Source organism: Bombyx mori, chromosome 15, assembly GCF_030269925.1.
Source record: "Bombyx mori chromosome 15, ASM3026992v2".
NCBI lineage: Eukaryota > Metazoa > Arthropoda > Insecta > Lepidoptera > Bombycidae > Bombyx > Bombyx mori.
Window position 1 is genome coordinate 8,852,166 of NC_085121.1, and position 21,774 is coordinate 8,873,939.

Genomic DNA, 21,774 nt, shown 5'->3' on the forward strand with positions numbered 1-21,774 from the left:
TATAATATGAAATTAAGTCATTACTGAGTAACAAAAAACTGCTTTATGCAAGAAAAACGGAATACCCTATAAAAGTAATATTTTAAAAAGGAATAAAACAACAAAACGAATAAAGAAAGAAATTAAGTAATGAAAAAAAAATTGCAAACAATTTAGATAAAAATAGTAACTTTTGAATATTAATAATGCATAAAATTAAATTTTCTTTTTCAATCGGGACCTCTAGAAAAGCGCCCTGTTTTTCATATTTGCGCCAGGGAGCAAGTTGCATCAAAATGTTTTGGCATTATACCGCAACTTTCTACTTGCAGCTTAGAATGAACACATTTCTCAATGCACTTTATAGCCATATGAATAGGAAAAGGACTCAATACTCATGTGTATGCAATGTCTTCAAATGGAATAACTTTAAGATGGCGTTACTGTAGCAAATTGCTGATGCAGTATAGCAAGACAATGGATCACATACCATGATATCTGTTCTTGGTGGGTATCAATACCAATAAGTTGGTTATTGGGGATAGCTTCGATAATACCTTTCATGAAATGATATTTAAATTAAATAGCTATTGATACAATCCATAACAAACATCAATATAATTTATTTCTAAAATAAATCGGAGAGAGCTTAGATTCATAAACTTAGGTATAATGTGTCGGTATATCGTCAGTGATGGATTAACGTTTGTAGGATGGAAATTCTATTAAATTATCTTTCTCGTTATGTGGCGGCATTCGCAGTATGATGCTTATTTTCTGGTAAATAGTTAATAGCTGTCCGGCCCATTCAGCCCTAAGCTCGTCCACATGTCAAGCAACCTGAGCTGCTGCTATTCAGTTTTTTTCTGCTATTCAGTGCTATCATTTTTTACAATAGGTCCAAGAAAGAAAACTGTTAGAAAATGAGGGCTAAGTTGGTCCTTTATTAAATTTATGGCAACATTTGAACATCTTGAGCTTTTGAATAATTCAATCTGGCATCCCCGCCGGGTGTATGAGCAACGCGCGGTCTTCGTACATATTATTTTAACTATTTTCATGTGTAAACAATGTGCATATTACATTATAAATGGGTTAAATATTAACAATTTGCATTTTTCATTGCCAATGTCCTAGCTTAGGTGTTTTATAGTTTTTTTACATTAATGTGAAATTTTCTTGCTTTGTCTTCGTGTGTGACAATCTACTCAAAATGGCGCATCAACTAACACCGTCTGTAAATTGTTCATTAGACGACATTGACCTCAGTGCACTAAAGGTATAGTTTTCTACAACTTACTATAAGTAACTTAAGTATGATACCGACACAGCATATAGCGCCCATGTTTAAGTCGTCACCCAGGAAAGGGCAATGATCTCGCAGGGCGTGAATCATGTGAATGTTCACAAGAGCATTTTACCTAAAACGATGGTTCTCAAGTAATTGTATTAGTATTAGATCTGCTTTTGAATTTCAGGATCCTGCTGGAATATTTGAACTGATAGAAGTGGTAGGAAATGGAACTTATGGACAGGTTTATAAGGTACGTATCGGCTTGTCATAATAAAGATATGTCAAACAATTTATTATTATTTCAGTTTATGTTAGACTTATGTGTACTAATAACATACAATGGTCAGTTATATTTAAGCTACCGTGAGCTACATCATTGTTCAAGAAAGATAGTTTGATTAATTTCTTAATAATACACTATAAAGAATCTAATGAAAGCATTACAATTAAACAGTACTGACTATTAATGTCATTGAACTTTACTGATTAGTCTTAATTTAATAAGGAAGTGCAAGTGGCATGATGATCTATTTACTTCAACAAAGCTGTGAATAGAAATATAATAATTAAACTAAATAAAGGCATTAAAAGTTTTTAAGGAAAATGAAAACAATTATCTTGAATTTGGCTTGTTAACTAACACCCACACCTATTAAAGTTTATAAGTTGATTGATGATTCAATTTTGTAACAATATAAGATCATAGTTTTGTATTTATATGGTTAGTAAAAACGATATCATAGTAATTATAGTAATCATAGTAATTAACTAAAATCCGTTTTCCAACAAAAGTTTATTATTTAGTTAAATAAGGGCATAATAATTCTGAGAGTACCTAACAGGAAGAAACAGCACGGTATTTCCCCACACACAAATGATATGTAGAGGCAGTATTGATCACTTTCATTATATATACTTATATTTCACTACCAGCACAAAATACAATTATTTCTTTTTCCTGATTTTATCTTTCCATAAATGGGTAGATACAATCACAGTCTCCATAATGTTAAACACTTACACCCTTAGACACCATATAATGATTACCCGCTTTAAGTCATCAAGTTGAAGTCTTCATTTTATTGGATTTATCATTTTATTAGTAAATGTCTTAAATATAAATATAATTTAAGGGGAGACACACAAAAACAGGACAACTTGCTGCCATCAAAGTTATGGATGTCACACAAGATGAGGAAGAAGAAATAAAGCTTGAAATCAATGTACTGAAGAAATATTCAAACCACCGTAACATTGCTACATATTATGGTGCTTTTATAAAGAAAAGTCCTCCGGGAAAAGATGACCAGCTTTGGTTGGTCATGGAGTACTGTGGTGCTGGTATGTAATTTGTATTCATATAAATTTATATGACATCTTCAGCTGACAGGTTTCAAGTTTAAATTTAGAACTAAAGCCTTAATATTTAACGAAGTTAAATTAATACTGGCAAACACAACAGCCCTGACTGATTCAGATACATAAATGTCATATTATTGAACTTTATAAAACCAATTCATGTTAAATATAATAAGTTAAAAGAGATCAAATTTACTTTACTTAATTATATTAAAAAAATATTGAATATAAAAAGAATTAGTTTATTAAAATTGTGAATTTGACATAAATTATTTTTATAAAGTAAGTAAACCTGTGTCTGAGCATGCATCACCTTTGATAACGTGGGGATATGCTTTCATCTCAAATTAATGAGCTCAAGCCGTTGCTGTAATTAGTTGAATGAAATACCATAAAAATTTCCTATATTATGGAACTGTTCTTACTACACCTGTTACACAAAACTATATGTGCATTGCATTAATTGGTACCTTTATTTTTGATACTTATGTGGGAAATAAATAAAAGTAACATGAACATAAAGGACCTAACAAAAAATGAATGTATTTCAAAACTGTAGTGATATCTCTGAAGGGTTAGTAATTTTATAAAAATTAATGAAATATTTTTAAATTTCAGGCTCTGTAACAGACTTAGTTAAATCAACCAAAGGGCAATCACTTAAAGAAGAGTGGATTTCATACATCTGTAGAGAAATACTTAGAGGCCTAAGTTACTTGCATTCAAAAAAAGTCATTCACCGAGACATAAAAGGACAAAATGTTCTCCTGACAGACAATGCTGAAGTTAAACTAGGTAGGAAAAATTATACTAATTATAGCAGTATTTAATGTTGATCAAAATGTTCAACATATCATCACATAATATATCAAAACATTGAACAAGTTCAAGATTTTTTTAATAACAAACTATTTTTCATGTTTTAGTGGATTTTGGTGTATCAGCCCAGTTGGACCGTACTATAGGTAGAAGGAACACATTCATCGGTACACCGTATTGGATGGCGCCAGAAGTTATCGCTTGTGACGAGAACCCCGATGCTACTTACGATAATCGCTCTGACCTATGGTCTCTTGGTATCACTGCTCTTGAAATGGCAGAGAGTCAACCGCCTCTTTGCGATCTCCATCCTATGAGAGCACTTTTTCTGATTCCAAGGTATACATCTTAAAAAGCTTGTTGATATTTATAATAATAATTACATTATTTTAAACAATTTAAAAAAATCATAATTTTTCCCAGGAATGCTCCACCTCGCTTAAAGTCAAAGAAATGGGCTAAAAAATTTCATAGCTTTATTGAGACTGTGTTGGTAAAAGATTATCATCAAAGGCCATACACTGAACAACTTTTGAAACATCCTTTTATAAGGTATTGTAATAATAATTTATAATTATATCATGACCCAAAAATATGGAAAACCCTTATTGTAAAATCACAAATCCATTAAACAAATTTCTTTCACTTCTTTAAAAAAATCACTGTTTCTTACTGCAAGTTAATATAAAGTTACTTCAATTAAAGCTATAAATGAAATGATATTAATAAAAATCACCACATGCAAAATTTATATTCTTTATTTTACGTTTACAGAGATCAACCAACAGAAAGACAAGTAAGAATACAGCTTAAAGATCATATAGATAGGTGTAAGAAACGAAAGCAGGACAACTCAGTTCGGGAAGACTACAGGTACTCAGGTTCAGAACCTGAAGAAGAAGAGAACGCTGTCGCGGGCGAACCTTCGTCTATTGTACACAACGCCGCTGCGCATCAGTCCAGCGACACTCTACGACGAAACTTTCAACAAATACAAGAAGGGGCCAGGTAACATATATTTAATAATTTTATCGCTTCTTATTAACTGTGTACGTTTTTACAATTAACATTTTGTTTTATCAATAATCAGACCAGCTGAAGCATCTCAGCCTCAACCTCCGCCTAAACGTAACAGCAACCGCGAGGAACGAGAGGAGATTCCAGGTATAATTATCATCAAGTTATCATTAATTAATCTATTAACACCTTTGACACATTTTTCAATATTTCTTTTCCTTTGAATTTGTATTGATCTTTAGGTATTCATATTCAACATTAAAATTTTTTTTTTATTTTTTAGAGCCTGGGCCTCCTGCAAGGCCTTCCATTCCACAAAGACTGATCGTTGTGCCAGATCCACAGGTGCAACAGCCTAATAGATATAGGTAAATAACTAAACTGAACTATTCTTTGTTCATTTATGTCAATAGATTTAAAAAAAAATTAGCAATAATAATAAAGCGCGTAATTTGGTTACATTTTTCTCATCCTAAAATCAATAAAGATGAGATAATAGTACTGAATATCAAGAACTCATAAATATTTTGCAATGTCAACATTCTTAAAAGTTCAAGTCTTATATACAATATGATAACATTTGTAAATGGTTCTAATTTATTAACTTCGATTAGCAGACGACTCACAGTCCATCTGCCATTAAATGGCAACGGAAATCTGTAAGTCTATCACAACATGAATGCTGCAACCCACTCAGAGACTTAGGTCTAAATTGTATTACAATAAAATCAGCCAGCCATCAAAATTAGCGCCAGGCATATGCTCTACCATGGGCCCTCGGTCCGCTCCCAACATCTGCGTCTTACGAGCACACTTGAATGTGTACAACTTGAATGTGTTCTAATCAAAAGTTACGAGCTTACTAGTCACTACCCGTCCGCTTCGCTGGGCGTTAAAAATTAACATTATTATTTCTCACCCCCACAAAGATTCTCATCATTAAGGCCCCCGCAACTGGTGTAGGGAGTCCAATACTCATATAAATATTAGCCTATCCATTATGTACATGTATTTTCTACATGGATACCAAGTTTCAAGTCAATCGGATGCATGGTTCAATAGTTATAACGGAACATCAGTAAAAACCACTAGATTTATATATTAGTATAGATTATGATTTTGTGCTTTTGTAGGCCGCTGCCTCCAACCCCGAATTCATCTGGGTCTTCAAACAGTTCTGGTTCAAACAATGGTACGCCGCCAGCGAGTGGACCACAACCACCGCAGCGTGGCTCACATCACATTTTCAAACCCATGGTACGTAAACTTGATAGAAGCAATATAATATTATATTTGTGATTTCTAATTTTGTCAAAGCGATTCGTCCATTTCTAATTTTGTCTAAGTTGCCTAAGCTTGTATATTTGTTATTGAAATCATTTTATTGTTTTTCGTTTTTTTTTTCATGTCACGCTGCTCTAATTATTTGCACCGATTCCCTCAGCCACCAGCACGGCGGCCAGAGGTAGGTCTACTTTTAACAGTTCTGAAAAATACTTTGATAACTTGGTTTGCCTCCAATAAAGCTTTTAATATCCCAGTTATTATTTGAATGCTTATTTTGTTTTGTTTATTAATTACATGACATACATGACATTAATTAAGATAAATTATAAGATGTTATAATTTTTTTCCTAGTCTATCATAATAGGGACACATGATAAAAGTAATAAAACTTCCCAAATGTTCCAGGATTTAGATAAGCTAGCTGCACAACTCAATGAACTAGGCGTAGTGTCCGGAAACGAGCCACCAAGTAGGCCTCCACGTGCGCCTACTAATGGACAAGGTATAATATCACACAATTCAGACATGTTTTGGATAAAGACGTCTACTTTCAATCTCCTTCACAAATACTTGCATATCTTTAGGGCCACCGGTTGAAAGAAATCCACCAGAACCGACTTTCGAAGATTCCGATAGCGATTCGGACGCGGAAGAAAGCGGTGGACGAGTTCGGAACGACGGCACGCTGCTCGCCAGTGACCCTCCCAAGCCGCTGTGAGTAACATTAACTAAATCCTTACAGGTTTGCGTTTATGAATGGGGGTTCGGTCCCCTGGGTTACAAACGCGCATCTAATGAAGCCTTATTGTTATCTTTTATGTTGCAATTATCATTTATTTCGTTGCCCTTCTCCATCTCCTTCCCTTCCGTCGATTTGGTTTGGCTTGTCAGTCCCGAGTTGTGCTACAGGGGCGGACTGAGCGAGCCGAGCTGCGCGCCGACCCGCCCGCTGCCGCCGACGCCGGACGACGAGGACGCCCGCACCGACGCGCACGCGGACGCGCACGCAGACCGCACGCTCGTCATGAAACGGGTGAGTGTTCGCGGACGCTAAGCTTTATGTTATGTTCTGTGCTAACTTTGTCCATCTTTCGATTTTACCGTTGCACTCTTTCTAGAAAAACTTCACAATTGTATTTTAGCTTCACTTCTATTCTCGCTCTACGTTCATTTCGATCATCTGCGGCTCTAGTGAGTTTTTCTCGAAAGATATGTCGACCGGAATATTCCAAAGTTTATGCCATGTTAGCAGCATTATCATACAGTTTTCCCGCCAGAGTAATGTCAGTGAGCGTTTTAATTGTTGATGTGCTTTGATTAATTATGTCTTATTCATTTGTACTTTCTATATCGGACGTGTTTGAAACGCCCAGAGAGAAAATGCGGACATTGATAAACGACAGTCGGACGTTGACGAAGCGGTCTTGCTCAAAGATTGGGATTTCGCTCGATTTTTCCCCTCGAAGCCTGAATTAAAAGAAGAGAAAAAGGAACAGCCAAAAAAGAACGAACAAAATCGAGCCGAAATTCAAAGACAATCTCGAATGGATTCAGAAGATCCTTGGACCAAATACAAAGCGTTCGCGACACCTCCGTCTCGTCACAAACAATTTCTTCATAAATCAAACGAAAAGACCGCTCAGGAAAAATTAACTGACATGCTAAAGAAAAAAGAACAAGAATCAGAACAGAATTCTCCAAACCGATTCTTCAGAGGATTCAGAAGGGAAAATTCTGATCTTTTTCCACTACCCAGTACTCGTCATTCAGCTATATACTTTCCTAAACACGAAAGTCCGGTGGGTGCCAACAAACAGATGAGATCAAGTGGGATTTTTAACAATTCTCGGAAACAGTCTAAACCTATATCAGGAGAACCAATATTGACGGATTTCATAAAAATGAATGATAGCTTAAAAATGTCTAACCAAGGAGAGGTGCGACGAGGAAAGAACGCCGAAAAGAAGTCAACCAATAATCCTATCGATGCTCTTAAAACTGTGGCTGCTCTGATCAGGCAAGACAGCGAAAGTAACGGCCTGAGCCGCCAAAGCAGCGTAAATAGCGACTCGCCAGCTACCAGCATCTGCTATTCGAGCGGAACGTCCTTTGAAAAAACGGGCACACCCGATTTGATGGCCAACACAGGCGATAATGAACATACTGAAAATACACCAAATGCTACCTCGAGTATGGTGAAGCCGCGGAGAGAAAAAACCGAATCAGATATAGTTTTTCGAAGAAACTCTCAGTATAATCGGCACACTGAATATTTAGCGAGTGGGCAGGAAGCGGTACTCGCACAGGATCAGGTAAATTGCTCCCTGCTTAGGACAGTTGATTAATATTTTACTGACTTGGTATGAGGGTAATGTAATTCTTAACATAGTTATACTAACTTAGTGTTTGTTGGAAATGCTTTGGAAATGGGTATAATTATATCATTGGGTATCGGGATTTTAGTTTTCAAATATTAAGTGCGTTCTGTGTGTGACAAGAATTGGATAAAATGTTTGTGTTAAATGTAGGTGTTTTTTTAATGTTAGCCAAAACGAAAAGTTTGTTAAAGTATACTTGCTCGTGCATCTTACATGTTGAAGTGGTTAATTGTTTGATTAATTTTTTCTTCTATCATGGTTTTGGGATCGTTTATTATAATATCTTACATTTCTGGGCGTATCTGGCAAATGATGCATTTTAGTAGTAAACGCCTGTAATATTTTTGCTGAGAATAGCTCGGGTCTTGGAAACACTAAACAAGTACTTACTTACGTTAAAATATCATAAACTAATCATGACTCACTGCAACTACTAATTTGACCTAACAAAACTATTATATTTTGTCTGTGCGCGAATACCGTCTTCCTGCCAAGAAATAAAAACCACTGTAATGAAAATATTTGTGCCATCTACATACACTTGAAAATCTAACATCTAGGAATGCCGCCTAACGAAACACAGGAGCTGCAAAAGAAAATATTATATCATCACGTGAATGTGGTTTGCATGTTATGGCTGCCGTGTTTGTCGAGCTGTTATTGTGGAATTAATACCGCTAAAATAATATTTTATGTACTAGTTGTAACAAATGTGACTTTTGCACTACCTACACACATCAAATTTGACTTGATCTTTACAAACTATACTGTTGAGAATAAGTTAACAGTGTGCTTAGTGCGAGTTTAAATAACGTCCTCGATAACGTAAAAGTTAGCTCATATTTGTATGGAATGGGATCGTTTGCGTACATTTGCCGCTAGGGGCGCTGTTCCAACTGCATACAAAATTGGGTTAACTTTTACGCTATCGCGAACGTTAACAGACTCGCACTAAGCACACAGAAATTATTACCCATTATTTTTTTTTTAATTAGAGTTTTTAACCAATTATACGTTGGATATTTTAAACAACATATCGTCTTCAGGCATTAAGACTGTATAATCTCAAAACTGACTAATTTTACAGAAGAGTATTTAAAGGTTTAACATGTGATATTTTTAATATAAATCATCTTTGCAACATTTACTTTTTATTTTTTACCAGTTACGTTATCTTTCTTTTAAAGTGAGATAAAATTATTTATTAATTTTATTAATAGTAGTCAAAACATAGGTAAACTAAAAAAAAAATAAACAACGCTCTTTTGACAGTATTTTTGAAAAAAATACTGGTGATACAAAATGATTCCGCATATTAACTCAATTTTGAATATTTTTAGAAATCGTACACTTTTAATGCGAAAAGACGATATCGCGGTCAGTAAATTAACAGAAGTGCTTCCCCAAAAAGAGAGTTTTTACCCAATTATACGTTGGATATTTTAAACAACATATCGCGTTCAGGGCCGATCAAGCGGCGGTAACGAGGGCAGCGGCGCCCGCACCAGCTCCGTACTGCCGGACCTGCTCAGTCAAGCCGGACAGCCGACAACACCGCCGCGTCTCGACAAATCAACCAGCGAGGAGGTGAGTTCTTTTTTTAAACTCACCATTCTTGATTAGAAATGTCCATGAGCCTAGCATATAAAGAAATCGGCCACTGCTTTCAATTATTGTGACTAGTGGCTAATACTGTAATACTGAGCAGCTTTCAATAGAGCGTTGTTATTCGACAGCGTCCAAAACCCAAATTGTACCATCAATCACGTCGTCGTCGTGCTTTCATGGGTTTTATCCATACCTGGGATTTAATATAACATGCTAAATTTGTTCACAATAACTTGAGCTTCCTACAAGCAGTTGAATATATATTAACTGTTCCAAAAAAAATTATCTTGTTATACGTTTGTCGGGAGCTCCGAGTTAAATATTTGTGGTGTCCAGCTTTCTGGTTTATCGTATTAATGTGATAATGGTTGTCAATCATGCAAACATCCTGGAGTCACTCCGCGGCCGGTTTGCAGACATCTGTTACCACGTAAGTATTAATCGAATTGCAGGCAAGACGCAATGCTTGGTAACAAAAAAAAAACTGTTTGTCATTAGAATCTGTATTTCCTTCTTGTACATGTGCATATGCATTTCTAAACGCTTTCATTTCATGTGCAAAATTCATGTTGCTCATTTAAATACGGATAGGCTTCCCAGTAGTTTAGTTTGAAGCAGCTTTATTATAAATTATTGATAAACGGTGAATGGTGTTTTCAAATTCAGCCTAAAGTAGTCCACACTGTTCCCTTAACTAAGTTTATAATTAAAACATGAAAATATTACACAGCCAAACCTTTGAAATAATCAGTCCCGAAAGTTCTAGATCTAAAGCGTTATTGCGCATGTTTAATATCTAATTTTATGTTATCAAATCAAATTTCAATAAGAGCTGTAACGAAATATTTCGGCTAGTTTATTTGATGAATTAAGTTTCATAACTTATTGATATCCCTATAAATATTCATAACTTAAAGAACTTGCCTGCAATCATGTCATGAATCCAAAACGTCACAAGTTCACAAAATGGTAGATTAGTCTTCATGCAAATAACTTTCCGATCTCTAAGTTATAACTAATAAAAGGGAGAAGGATTTGATGACTAACTGGTTACATAAGGAATGTATCGTGCATTATAATATAATCGATAAGTATAATGCTACTCCCACGATATGTTTTAATATGTTTTTTTTCTTTCGCAGTATAGGCAAGCCATAGCTGGTGGCACGCCCCTATCCCACCACCACCATCACCCGCCATCTTCCTCTGTGCAATCCACGCCTTCCAAATCTTTCGTATCGGGTGCGTCATCGCCGCATCCTTTACAACAATCTCCTTCCAATTCTTCTGTCGGATCCCAACAACAGTTCCTTCCGTTGCAACAGAAACAGCGTTCGTTCCTAACGTTTGGATTCGGCGCCGGCTCTACCGGAAGCGGAGGTACAGGCGGCTCCGGTGGGAACGCTTCCCGCCGAGAGAGCCACGTGAACGTCAACGTCACGCCCACAGGACACGACCTCTCTTCCGATACACCCGAGATACGAAAATATAAGAAGAGATTTAACTCTGAGATTCTCTGCGCCGCACTCTGGGGTATGCTCATCTCTAATAACGTTGTGCTAACGAAATACATAAACGAATCTTTAACTTTTATTTATTTTATTGCAGGTGTTAATTTACTTATTGGAACCGAAAATGGCTTAATGCTTCTTGATCGTTCGGGGCAAGGGAAAGTTTACCAGTTGATCTCAAGACGCCGCTTCCAGCAGATGGAAGTGTTAGAAGGACAAAATATTCTTGTGACTGTATCTGGAAAAAAAAATCGCGTCCGGGTTTATTATCTCAGCTGGCTCAAATCGAAGATTTTACGTACTGACGGACTTAGTGATGTGAGTTTAGTATTATAAAATTATAAAATAGTATCACTTAATAAAATATATTAAACTATATTAGTAGGTACACAAAATTTGTAATTGTTAATAAAACAAATTATACACATTACAGCAAGCAGAGCGAAGAAACGGTTGGATAAATGTTGGTGAGCTTCAAGGTGCTGTACATTTCCGTATCGTGAAATATGAAAGGATAAAATTTCTCGTCATTGCTCTTAAAGATTCCATCGAAATATATGCTTGGGCTCCCAAGCCATATCACAAGTTTATGGCCTTCAAAAATTTTGGTGAACTTCAACACAGGTAAAAACAAAAAAACATAGTGTTTTAATAACAAATATCAATGACAATTAAATGTTAGTTGCTTTTAATGTATTGATCTTCAAATATTGTTTTTTTTTTTTCAGACCTCTTTTGGTAGATTTAACCATTGAAGAAGGTACAAGACTGAAAGTAATTTATGGTTCTGCAGATGGCTTCCATGCTGTTGATTTGGACACTGCCACAGTATATGATATTTATATTCCAAAACATGTACGTATTAGTTTTCAATTTTTTCTTTTAAAAAAATCTTTAAACCTTAACAGCTTGTGAAAGCTACCTGGTGTTAAGTGGTGTCCTGAGCCCATAGACATGTAAACGCCGCCAGCCACCTTGAGACATGAAACCTAAGGCTCAGTTCTATAGTATAAAGGATGTCCTACCTTTAAACCGAAACGCATAACTGCTTCACAGTAGAAATAAGCAGGATGGTGGTACCTACACATACGGGGTTATAATCACCCTACCACCAATAGAAAAGGTAAAATCTTTTTGCTTAGTAAATATTAACTAAGCGAGAAGATTTTACCTTTTCTGTATATAGGACAGCATGAAATCTACAATGTAGGCAACTCGTACTTGCTTGGAAGAATTCGCTTAAATGATTCCTGAAGAAAATGGGTGCTAATGAGTTATAAGTGAAAATAAATGGGTTATATAACAAAATAAATGAACATGACTATTAAAAAAAAGTTGTTGTTGTTGCAGTCCTGTAGCCTAATATCTAACTAATCACTATCATAAACTACATGCGAAAGATTTTACCTTTAATACAGCAACAGAGCAACTTTTTTGCAACGAGATAGTTTATGATTCAAATGTAAAACTAAAAGTACTTTTTGTTCTGTGGATTTCCATTTTTATTATTAAAGATAGGCAGTTCATAGCTTATTTAAAATCTAAATTTACTGAAGCCAATAGACGTAACAAAATAAATATATATGCACATCTTGAGATGAGGAAATTTCTTCATTGCATTACACCAAAAGTTATACCTTCAAACAAATTACTTGATCACTGAGGTACAGTGGAGGTATTTTGAAAAATATAGTGAGGGCTTAACCTCAATGTCGTCGCCTTTTCTGAATATTCTAACTTATTATCATGTGATCATCATCATCATTTATTATTCATGATAAAAGATGTGCTAATTTAGGTTAGTATAATAATTTCTTCAAAATATGTAAAAAAGACAATACATTTATCCTGTATTCTAAGTATAGAAACAAACCAGTTACTTGACTGTAGTTTGCACACTGGAATGGGGTCCTATGCTACATTATAGCGAAAATTAAGATTCTTACCTTTTTACAGACACAGGGATCAATTATTCCACATTGCATTGTACCTCTTCCAAACTCTAACGGCGTGCAGTTACTTCTGTGTTATGACAATGAAGGCGTCTATGTTAACACTTATGGACGGGTTAGCAAAAATATAGTACTTCAGGTAAGATCCTTTTTTACAAATCTATAAAAACTTCAAAAAACACTTGTTCACTTTAATAAGCCTCATAAATTCTTTTGTTTTCAGTGGGGTGAAATGCCCACATCGGTGGCCTACATTGGTACAGGACAAATCATGGGCTGGGGAAACAAAGCAATAGAGATTCGGTCCGTTGAAAGTGGACATCTTGACGGCGTTTTTATGCACAAGAAGGCACAAAGACTCAAATTTTTATGTGAACGTAATGACAAAGTATTCTTTTCTTCTGCAAAGGGGGGCTCTTCTTGTCAAATCTATTTCATGACTCTAAACAAACCCGGAATGGCCAACTGGTAGTAATGAAATACGACAAACGTCTTTGATCTGTGATTTTTTATGCGCAGCGTCCTGTACGAACATGCTCGTATTGTACAATTAAAATGCCAGTAGTTTAGTCAATATATCAAAAATACGTTTTGGCCACGTGAAATTCAAAGACTTGTGATAAGTGACAGATCGATTGTACATGCTAAAAAGACAATTCATAAAATATTAAATTCATATATTTGAGGACCCCTATGTTTAGGTAATTGTGGCATTTTGTACTGATAATTATTTCACTACAAGCTACTAAGTAACATGTACTGTAAGCAATAATCTTTAGGATAAATGTTTTGATATTGACAATTATTCGTACGTGAGTTAATGTGCTTAGTTTTATATTATGTTGCAAATGTTTATTTCTAAAAGAAATGTATTTCAAATCAAACTATTAATTCATATATGCCATATTATAATTGTTTGTAATTTTAAGCTAGTTGGGTGTTGATAACTATAATTTGGTAACATAAAGGTTGTTTTATAAACTATATAAATGAAACAAATCTTGTATGAAGAAAAATGAGGGATACTAATTTGGACAAACAATTAGAATAAATTATAAATATTCGACAATTTTTAATACGTAAGTTTCGTACTCTTAAATTGGTAAGTGAAGTCACATTGTATCATAATTATCACACCAAACTGGATAACATTTTATTAATGGATGAAACCTAAAAATTTGGTACTATTTATTATTTATTTGTTATGTACTATATTATTTACATGTATAAAGATGTAACTGTGCATATTGAAATGATATATTTGAGGACTTTTTTATTTGAAGACACTTTAGCCCAATAAATACAAAAGTCACTTATTTCTAATATTTTATTTATTGCAATACTATACCCATGATCCCAGTTAGATAGGCCTTAATAAAATTCTACCTTTTATGGACAATAAAGTAATTTCTTGATAGCTAAAACTGTAAAAGAAAGCTCTGTTTGTATGTTTATTTTGCGTGCATTGCTAAGTTATTTTGATCCCATTGTTAATGAAATTGTCGTTGAAACTTCAAGGGAATTATCTGTCTGTCTGGTGCAATCGTGTCAGCGATGCATCGGTGCTAATCAGTGCAAATGCGTACTTGACAATTGTTCACGATTGATTTCCACGGTGAAAAATTAACATATAATAAAAGAAGTAATGCGCAAAATTATAATTTGCGTAATTACTGGTGATAGAACATCTTAACAGCCCGCACGGGTAGGTACTACCACTCTGCCTATTTCTGTCGTGAAGCAGTAATGCGTTTCGCTTTAAAGGGCGGGGCAGCCGTTAGTATAACGGCTAAAACAGAACTACGAACTCATGCCTCGAGGTGGGTGACTGCACTTACGCCGCAGGTGTCTATGGGCTCCGGTAACCACTTAACACCGGGTGGGCCGTGACCTCGTTCACACATCTAAGCATTAAAAAAAAACTCAAAACAGCTGTTCTTAGAATTCTTTATTACCTGTCGTCTATTTTATTTGTGCACATCACAGAAAGTACGAAACAAATTATTATTTTTAGCTTGGTTGGTTGGACGACCCTCTGTTTGTTAGGTGGTTACCGGAGCCCATAAACATCTACAACGTAAATGGCGCCACCCACCTCGAGACATGAGTTGTAAGGTCTCCGTTTTTACAGTACCGTACTTACATACAAAACGTCCTAGCACTAGTTTGATTGGATTATAACCTATGGATGTTGGATGTTACATAGCAAATTATATTGTAAATTTGTAGCTTTGCAACCTTTCTGTACATTTTCACTAGAGATGAAACGGATATCCGGCAACTAGCCGGTATCCGGCCATGTTATCACTATCCGGCCGGATACCGTATAGTAATGCAGTATCCGGCCGGATATCGGATAGTAATTCAGTATTTGTATTTGTTTTTCTTGATCGCGAAAATCACTACTATTATCTTTCGCCACTTCATTGAAACAGTCCCAAAAAGTGTCATGAGCTTCACGTGTGAAGTTAGATCCGGTATCCGGCTAAACAACTATCCGTTTCATCTCTAATTTTCACCCCCAAACCAAACCAATTTTGACAAAAGGTTTGAAAATAATTACAACCCTGGGAAAGAATATAGGATATATTTTATTCTACCATATATAACACATTCTTGAGCAAGAGTTACGACTACGTGAAGTGTAAGAATGCGAACGAAAAGCTAGTTGTAAATGACGCACAGTACAAGTTTTGCGCCCTTGGTCGGTAAAAATTCGTAGTTTGTGTTTTTAACACAAATATTTGTAGTTTCTCCACATGATTCTACTGCTCGTCTTTAAAATGCTTTTGGGGTGCAATAATATGCGTGTTTCTTTCTCTAAGATCGTCCTGCAACTATTAGGTTATACAATTACCAGGAGGAAACTGTTACTAAGTTTGACGTAAGATAAATAATCTCCGCAATAAATAGTTGATTTAATTATGCCGTAAATAATTTCACTATACCTCATGTTTTTTTATTGCCCTTGTAGGCAGACGGGCATACGGCCCACCTGATGGTGAGTGGTTACCATCACCCATGGACGTAAGCAATACCAGGGGCAAAGCTAACATGCTGCCTACCGTAAAGTACTCTCCACAAGCCTCGTTTGAAGAAAGACATGTGATGGTGCTCGCGAAACACCGTAGAGAGGAGCTTACTCCAAAGCCGGATGGTATGTGGCAAAAAAGATCTCGGGAAGCTCATTGTGGATGAATGCAGTAGTTCTAGGTAGTATGGATGAAATCTACTCCGGGGGCGGGCGGTGCGATGGCCAAAATAAGATGATGGGATCATCTCAAACAATTCCTCAGAACAAAGTGCTCCATGGAACATATGCTACAAAATACAGTGAACCAAAGTCCCACTGCAGAGGTTCCAAAAAAGTTTTCACTGATCTTTTGCACTGAAGTCTTAAAACAGTAGAGCGATTTTAATGATTTTTTTGTTTGTGTGTTGAAGTGGTTCCCTATTCGCAGTTCAACACTAGGTGGTGGTGTACATTAATTGAAAAAACAAAATTGAATATTTTTTAAAATATGTAGTCACTATACTTACTTAATTTAAATTAATTCAATAGGTCATCGCATAGAAAGTTAATGACGTTATCAGTGACATAATAAAAGTGTTGTTGATTCAAAAACTGTTGAACCTTCATAGTACTCCATTCATCTATACGGGGCAAAGGTAAGAAACACTGTCTAGGTATAAAAGAGTATGAGCAATCAGGGTGGTACCATAGTAAGTGGTGTAATCTTAAACATGACAACAAAAGTTATTAATTTTTTTTATTTACCACACATTCTTCCATTTATAATTGCTACATTCATATCATACCACTTGGTATGTGAGTGGTATTTTGGTGGCTTTTCCGTTGTGTTGCTACTTATTCAATTTGTCCCCGATAAGACAGTAGTGCTTAACTGTACCCTCTATACTTGCATACTCCTATTAATGTTACACATTTATTTTGAAAAAGAATCATATAAATTTAAAAATAAAAGTAACACTGATATTTAGTAGCTTTCGTTTGCTTCGTGATTTTGTCAAACATTTAAATTTAAAGGTTCAAAATTAAAATGACCATAAAAATTCTGACTTAAATCTTTTATGGACCACAATTTGAAATCATTATGAACATATAAACTTGTAGGAGACAGGTATTATTTACTTTCTTTCAATTGTCACTACTTTCCAAAATATTAAAAACAAAAGCAAAAACTTTTATCAATTTCATTTACTATGAACAAAATGCATTCTGACATTTCTCAGTATGAAATGGGAGATTTCATAATAGCAATAAAGTTGAAATTTCCATTTTTAAACGCAAATAAAAAAAAATCCAATATATATTTATATTTTTGAACTTGTGTAAAAATAAAACAATCATAGATTATTCTCAATTCTTGTACTGTGTAATGTCAAAACTGGGTTTTACAAGCACTGTGTTATACGAGGGATGCCCATAATAATATATTATTATAATTTTACCTTCTGACATGAACTTTCATAATGGTCTACTCATTAAATACATGACAGTCAGCAAAATTTCAGAAACCCCTATTACCTCAATAAAATAGTGTAGCATTCTCCATTTCTGAATAATCAAAATTAAATATTGTTACTATTTTAAGTTTTGATTTTACTTTTCCATTACAAAGAAAATAAATTACTTTTTGTTAATCCTTCAGTTTCTTTCTGGGACAGAGGTACTAACATTAAGCCTGGAACTGGTGGTTGCATTTCCAGATCTCTCAATGTATTGACTTTGATTTTCAGGTCACTCCTCAATTTGTTTATGTCAATATTTAATTGTTTTTGATCGGCTTCCAGCAGAGTTTTAGTATCTTCAAACTTATGCTTTACGAGTATTGATCCCACCGTGAGCCAATATTTCTTCTGACTTGATTTAGTAAGATCTCTTAACGCTTCTCGATTTTTATTTCTTCGTTTATCTAGCATTATAATTTCATTTTTATCAACAAGAATATCAGATGCAAGTGTTTCTATTTGTTTTAAATACCTCAATAGTTTTTCTTGATTATTTACCATGTTTAGTGCATGTTTAATAACTTTTGTTCGTATTTTTAATTTTTAAACGAAGCCAGCTGATGTCACTTTTTTTTTTTAAGGGATTTTATGACCTGGTAACTGAGACCTTTAAGTCATGTCTTATTTTAATTTATATTCATATTTTTATGAAAAATGATATTATGGAGTGAAATGAGATGAAGACGACTAATTTAAGACATTAATCAACTGGGATGAAATTAAATGAAATGAAATGGGATGAAATATAATCTCAGTAAAATGGTGGTCATTCACTAAGATTTTTTCAGTGGACTTTTTGGAGGATCTCAAGAAGTTACGTCCATTGGCTTTGTTTCATTTTCCCACATTTGTGCACTTTCACAGATATTAAACAGTTAATAAACCACCATTATTACACATTTAAACCCGAAGAAACACTAAATAGAAAAAATAAAACAAATCACACAACTTCACTCCTGAAAAAATTTGGGACGGAACTTGAGAAGAGGGCCAATAAAAAATTTCATATCCTTTTTAATTAATTTAATTTGATATTCTGTAGATATTGTAGCATATTTTAGTTTATAACTGTATATATGTTTAGTTTATAATTGTATATTTTAGTACTTTAGTGTAGATAGTATGGAGTTGGAGGCGGGAACGGATCCCCCGGATCCGAATATTACTGAGGAGACAACTGATACGACTAACTCAAGGTTTAGCCAACCAATATTTTTCTGTGATGAGTTCGACCTTTCCAATGTATCTGAATTTGTCAACGTTAAATCGAAGAAATCCCAAAAAAAGAAACAACTTGTTAATTCTTTTAAACCAAAGATCTCGGACAAACAACTTTCGTTGCGCCCGCTGCAGCAGGCTTTGGCGGGAAATCTTGCAAATAACGTAAATAAGCTTATAGTGCCTCCTCGCCAAATTGTACAGACCTCACCAGAGCCTACTTCAGCGAGTCCTTCTATGACACCATCTGAGACCCCAATGGCTGACTCTGTTTACAGAAAAAAATACACTGAACAGGATCCCGGCCCATATATGGTCCATGTTACTTTAATCTCAGATTCTAATAGTACTACATCACTGCACCCACTTAAATTTGGAAATTTTCTAAAGAAAAGCAATCTTGGTAATATATTACAGGATGGAATTAAACGAGTAGGTCGTAATCGCCTGGCAATAACTTTTAAAACACATAGTGATGCCAATATTTTCATAGCCAACATGTCTATGAATCCATTGTATAATGTAGTGATTCCTACATATAATATATGTAAAATGGGTTTGATAAAGGGTATCCCTCAGGAGTGGACTCATGAGGACATTGTAGACAATCTGCAAATCCCAGAAGGCTATGGACAAATTATCAAATCCCGTAGATTAAACAGGAAGTCTGTCAACTCAGATGGAACTTCATGGATTCCTACTCAAACTGTGGTCTTGACTTTTGACGGACAGTCTCTTCCCTCTAGAGTGTATTCCTTTTTTTCAAGTATTCCAGTTGAACAGTATATTTATCCAACGGTACAATGTTTCAATTGTTGTCGCTTTGGACACACTCGTGTTCAATGCAGGAGCAAACCTAGATGTAATAAATGTGCTGGAGAGCACAGCGGACTGGCTTGTAATACTGAGACTTTTTCTTGTGTTAACTGTAGAGGTGAACATATGGCTACAAACAAATCTTGCCCTGAGTTTAGTAGACAAACAAATATTAAAAAACATATGTCTCAAAACCCCATTTCATACCAAGAAGCCTCTAAATTGTTTCCTATTGTAAAGAAATCATATTCGCAAATAACATCATCTATTCCACTATCTGCCCAAAGTTTAAATGATGTAGATAGTTCAAATTCTGTCTCTTACAAAAAAACTGTTATAAAGAAGCCTAAACAGGCATCTATTTTAAATAAGGGTTATGTCAAATCAGAATATAAATCATTGATCCGCAGCATTTCATTTGATGAGTCTCAAGGTAAAGTAGGTTCCGCTTTGCAATCCAACAAAGAAAAGGATACACAGTTGCCATCTTCTGACACACTAAATAAATTGTTATCCACACTTATAAATATTATTGCTAATTCAGAACTACCAGAACACGTTGCTCTTTCACTTATAAATAATATTTCACTATCAATTTTCAATATTTTTAAATATGGACAGAGTCCTCCAGTGGAACTGTAAAAGCATAGTTCCTAAAAAACATGAAATTATATCTTTAATTAATTCACATAATATTTTTTTACTAGCCATATCAGAAACTTGGTTAGTTCCAGGTTCCAATTTCCGTATGGCCGGTTTTAATATTCTCAGACATGATAGACATGATGGATATGGTGGCACAGCCCTTTTAATTCGTAATAATCACAGATTTTCTTCTTTGCCAATCCCAGCTTTTAACTCTGATATTTTACAAGCAGTGGCTGCCTGAGTAGGTGAGGTAACATATCTATCTGTGTACATTTCAGAAAAGGATTTATCTGTTCTGCCTATACTAGACAAAATCATTCAATCATTACCCAAACCAATAGTAGTTCTAGGGGATTTCAACGCTCACCACTTCTTATGGGGAGCACCCAACGATGATGGCATGGGAAATGGCTTAATGGAGATAATAAATGATCATAATCTTTGTGTTCTGAATGATGGGTCCCCGACTCGTCGCCCAGTTCCGGGTCAAGCCCCAAGTTATGTTGATATAACACTTAGTTCAGCCAGTTTGTCTTCACTGTTAAACTGGGAATGTTTAACGCTGTCCTGTGGCAGTGATCATTATCCCTTATTAATTTCCTTGCCCTCTGGTAAAACAGGCACTTTTAATCCACTACCGCCGTTATTTAAGTTCAGATTAAATAACTATGATTGGGAACTGTTTAGTCAAGAAGTCGAATCGAAAATTATGTCTTTTCCAAGTTTATCTACTCTTGATGATTATAACAACATAAACAAGGCGTATGATAACCTTATTACGGCATACTTAGCAGCTGCAGATAAACATATCCCCAAAAAGAATGTTGCCCATAAGAAAATATCTTCTCCCCCATGGTGGGACAAAGAATGTACAGAAGCTGTCAATAAAAGAAATGATGCAGAAAAACTTAATAAGCAATGTTTGACCATGCATAGTTATTTATTTTATAAAAATGTTGAAGCGGCCACTAAAAGGCTTCTTCGGAAAAAGAAAAAAGAGGGATGGAAAAGATTTTGTTCCAAGCTTTCGCCTGATTCGCCATCCTCCCTAATCTGGAAAAATATAAGAATGTTTAGATCTTCTTTTATAGCCCCATCTAGAAATTATACATCGCAAGAATGGATTAATCCTTTTTTGGACAATATCGCACCCACTATGGTTCCTAAGTTTGACCAATTGCCTTATACATACTCTTATATACTTCGATCAATAATACTACTAGATTCGCGATTAGCGCTTCAAAAGCGGCCCGAAAAATAAGACCACAAATAAATTTGTGGTCTTATTTCAAATTAGTATGGTCCAATCATAGCCAACACTAAGACGTCAAAACGCTGCAATGCGCGTTCAAAAA

General features: G+C 35.0%; 2 protein-coding genes across 11 annotated transcripts; one reads left to right on the forward strand and one right to left on the reverse strand.

Moving 5' to 3' along the window:
* Positions 1-962: 962 nt before the first annotated feature.
* On the forward strand, positions 963-14,520 carry LOC101735425 (serine/threonine-protein kinase mig-15). Of its 10 annotated transcripts, none has more exons than XM_038015747.2 (22): positions 963-1,258; positions 1,458-1,523; positions 2,407-2,614; positions 3,251-3,427; positions 3,559-3,790; positions 3,875-4,003; positions 4,226-4,459; positions 4,542-4,615; positions 4,752-4,836; positions 5,602-5,725; positions 5,913-5,933; positions 6,161-6,257; positions 6,340-6,469; positions 6,647-6,788; positions 7,129-8,067; positions 9,598-9,720; positions 10,884-11,274; positions 11,350-11,570; positions 11,686-11,876; positions 11,981-12,107; positions 13,209-13,343; positions 13,428-14,520. In XM_038015747.2, the coding sequence occupies exons 1-22, from the start codon at positions 1,193-1,195 to the stop codon at positions 13,674-13,676; spliced, it is 4,161 nt and encodes a 1,386-aa protein (XP_037871675.1). In that variant the 5' UTR covers positions 963-1,192; the 3' UTR covers positions 13,677-14,520. The 10 variants fall into 10 exon arrangements, with proteins under 10 accessions (XP_037871675.1, XP_037871676.1, XP_037871677.1 ...); XM_038015748.2 differs by having other exon boundaries at positions 13,215-13,343; XM_038015749.2 differs by having other exon boundaries at positions 11,067-11,274.
* A 3,059-nt stretch (positions 14,521-17,579) lies between these two features.
* LOC101747214 (p53 and DNA damage-regulated protein 1) lies at positions 17,580-18,323 on the reverse strand. The gene has a single exon (XM_004928445.5). It carries the CDS (start codon positions 18,236-18,238, stop codon positions 17,840-17,842), a length of 399 nt encoding a protein of 132 aa, XP_004928502.1. The 5' UTR covers positions 18,239-18,323; the 3' UTR covers positions 17,580-17,839.
* Positions 18,324-21,774: the final 3,451 nt, after the last annotated feature.

Excerpts from the sequence above, each read along its gene's own strand:
- LOC101747214 (XM_004928445.5), bottom strand. The coding sequence starts at position 18,238 with ATGGTAAATAATCAAGAAAAACTATTGAGGTATTTAAAACAAATAGAA.
- LOC101735425 (XM_038015747.2), top strand. The coding sequence starts at position 1,193 with ATGGCGCATCAACTAACACCGTCTGTAAATTGTTCATTAGACGACATT. Across the intron at positions 8,068-9,597 it reads CGGTACTCGCACAGGATCAG|GGCCGATCAAGCGGCGGTAA; the intron begins GTAAATTGCTCC and ends TATCGCGTTCAG. Across the intron at positions 11,877-11,980 it reads TTTGGTGAACTTCAACACAG|ACCTCTTTTGGTAGATTTAA; the intron begins GTAAAAACAAAA and ends TTTTTTTTTCAG.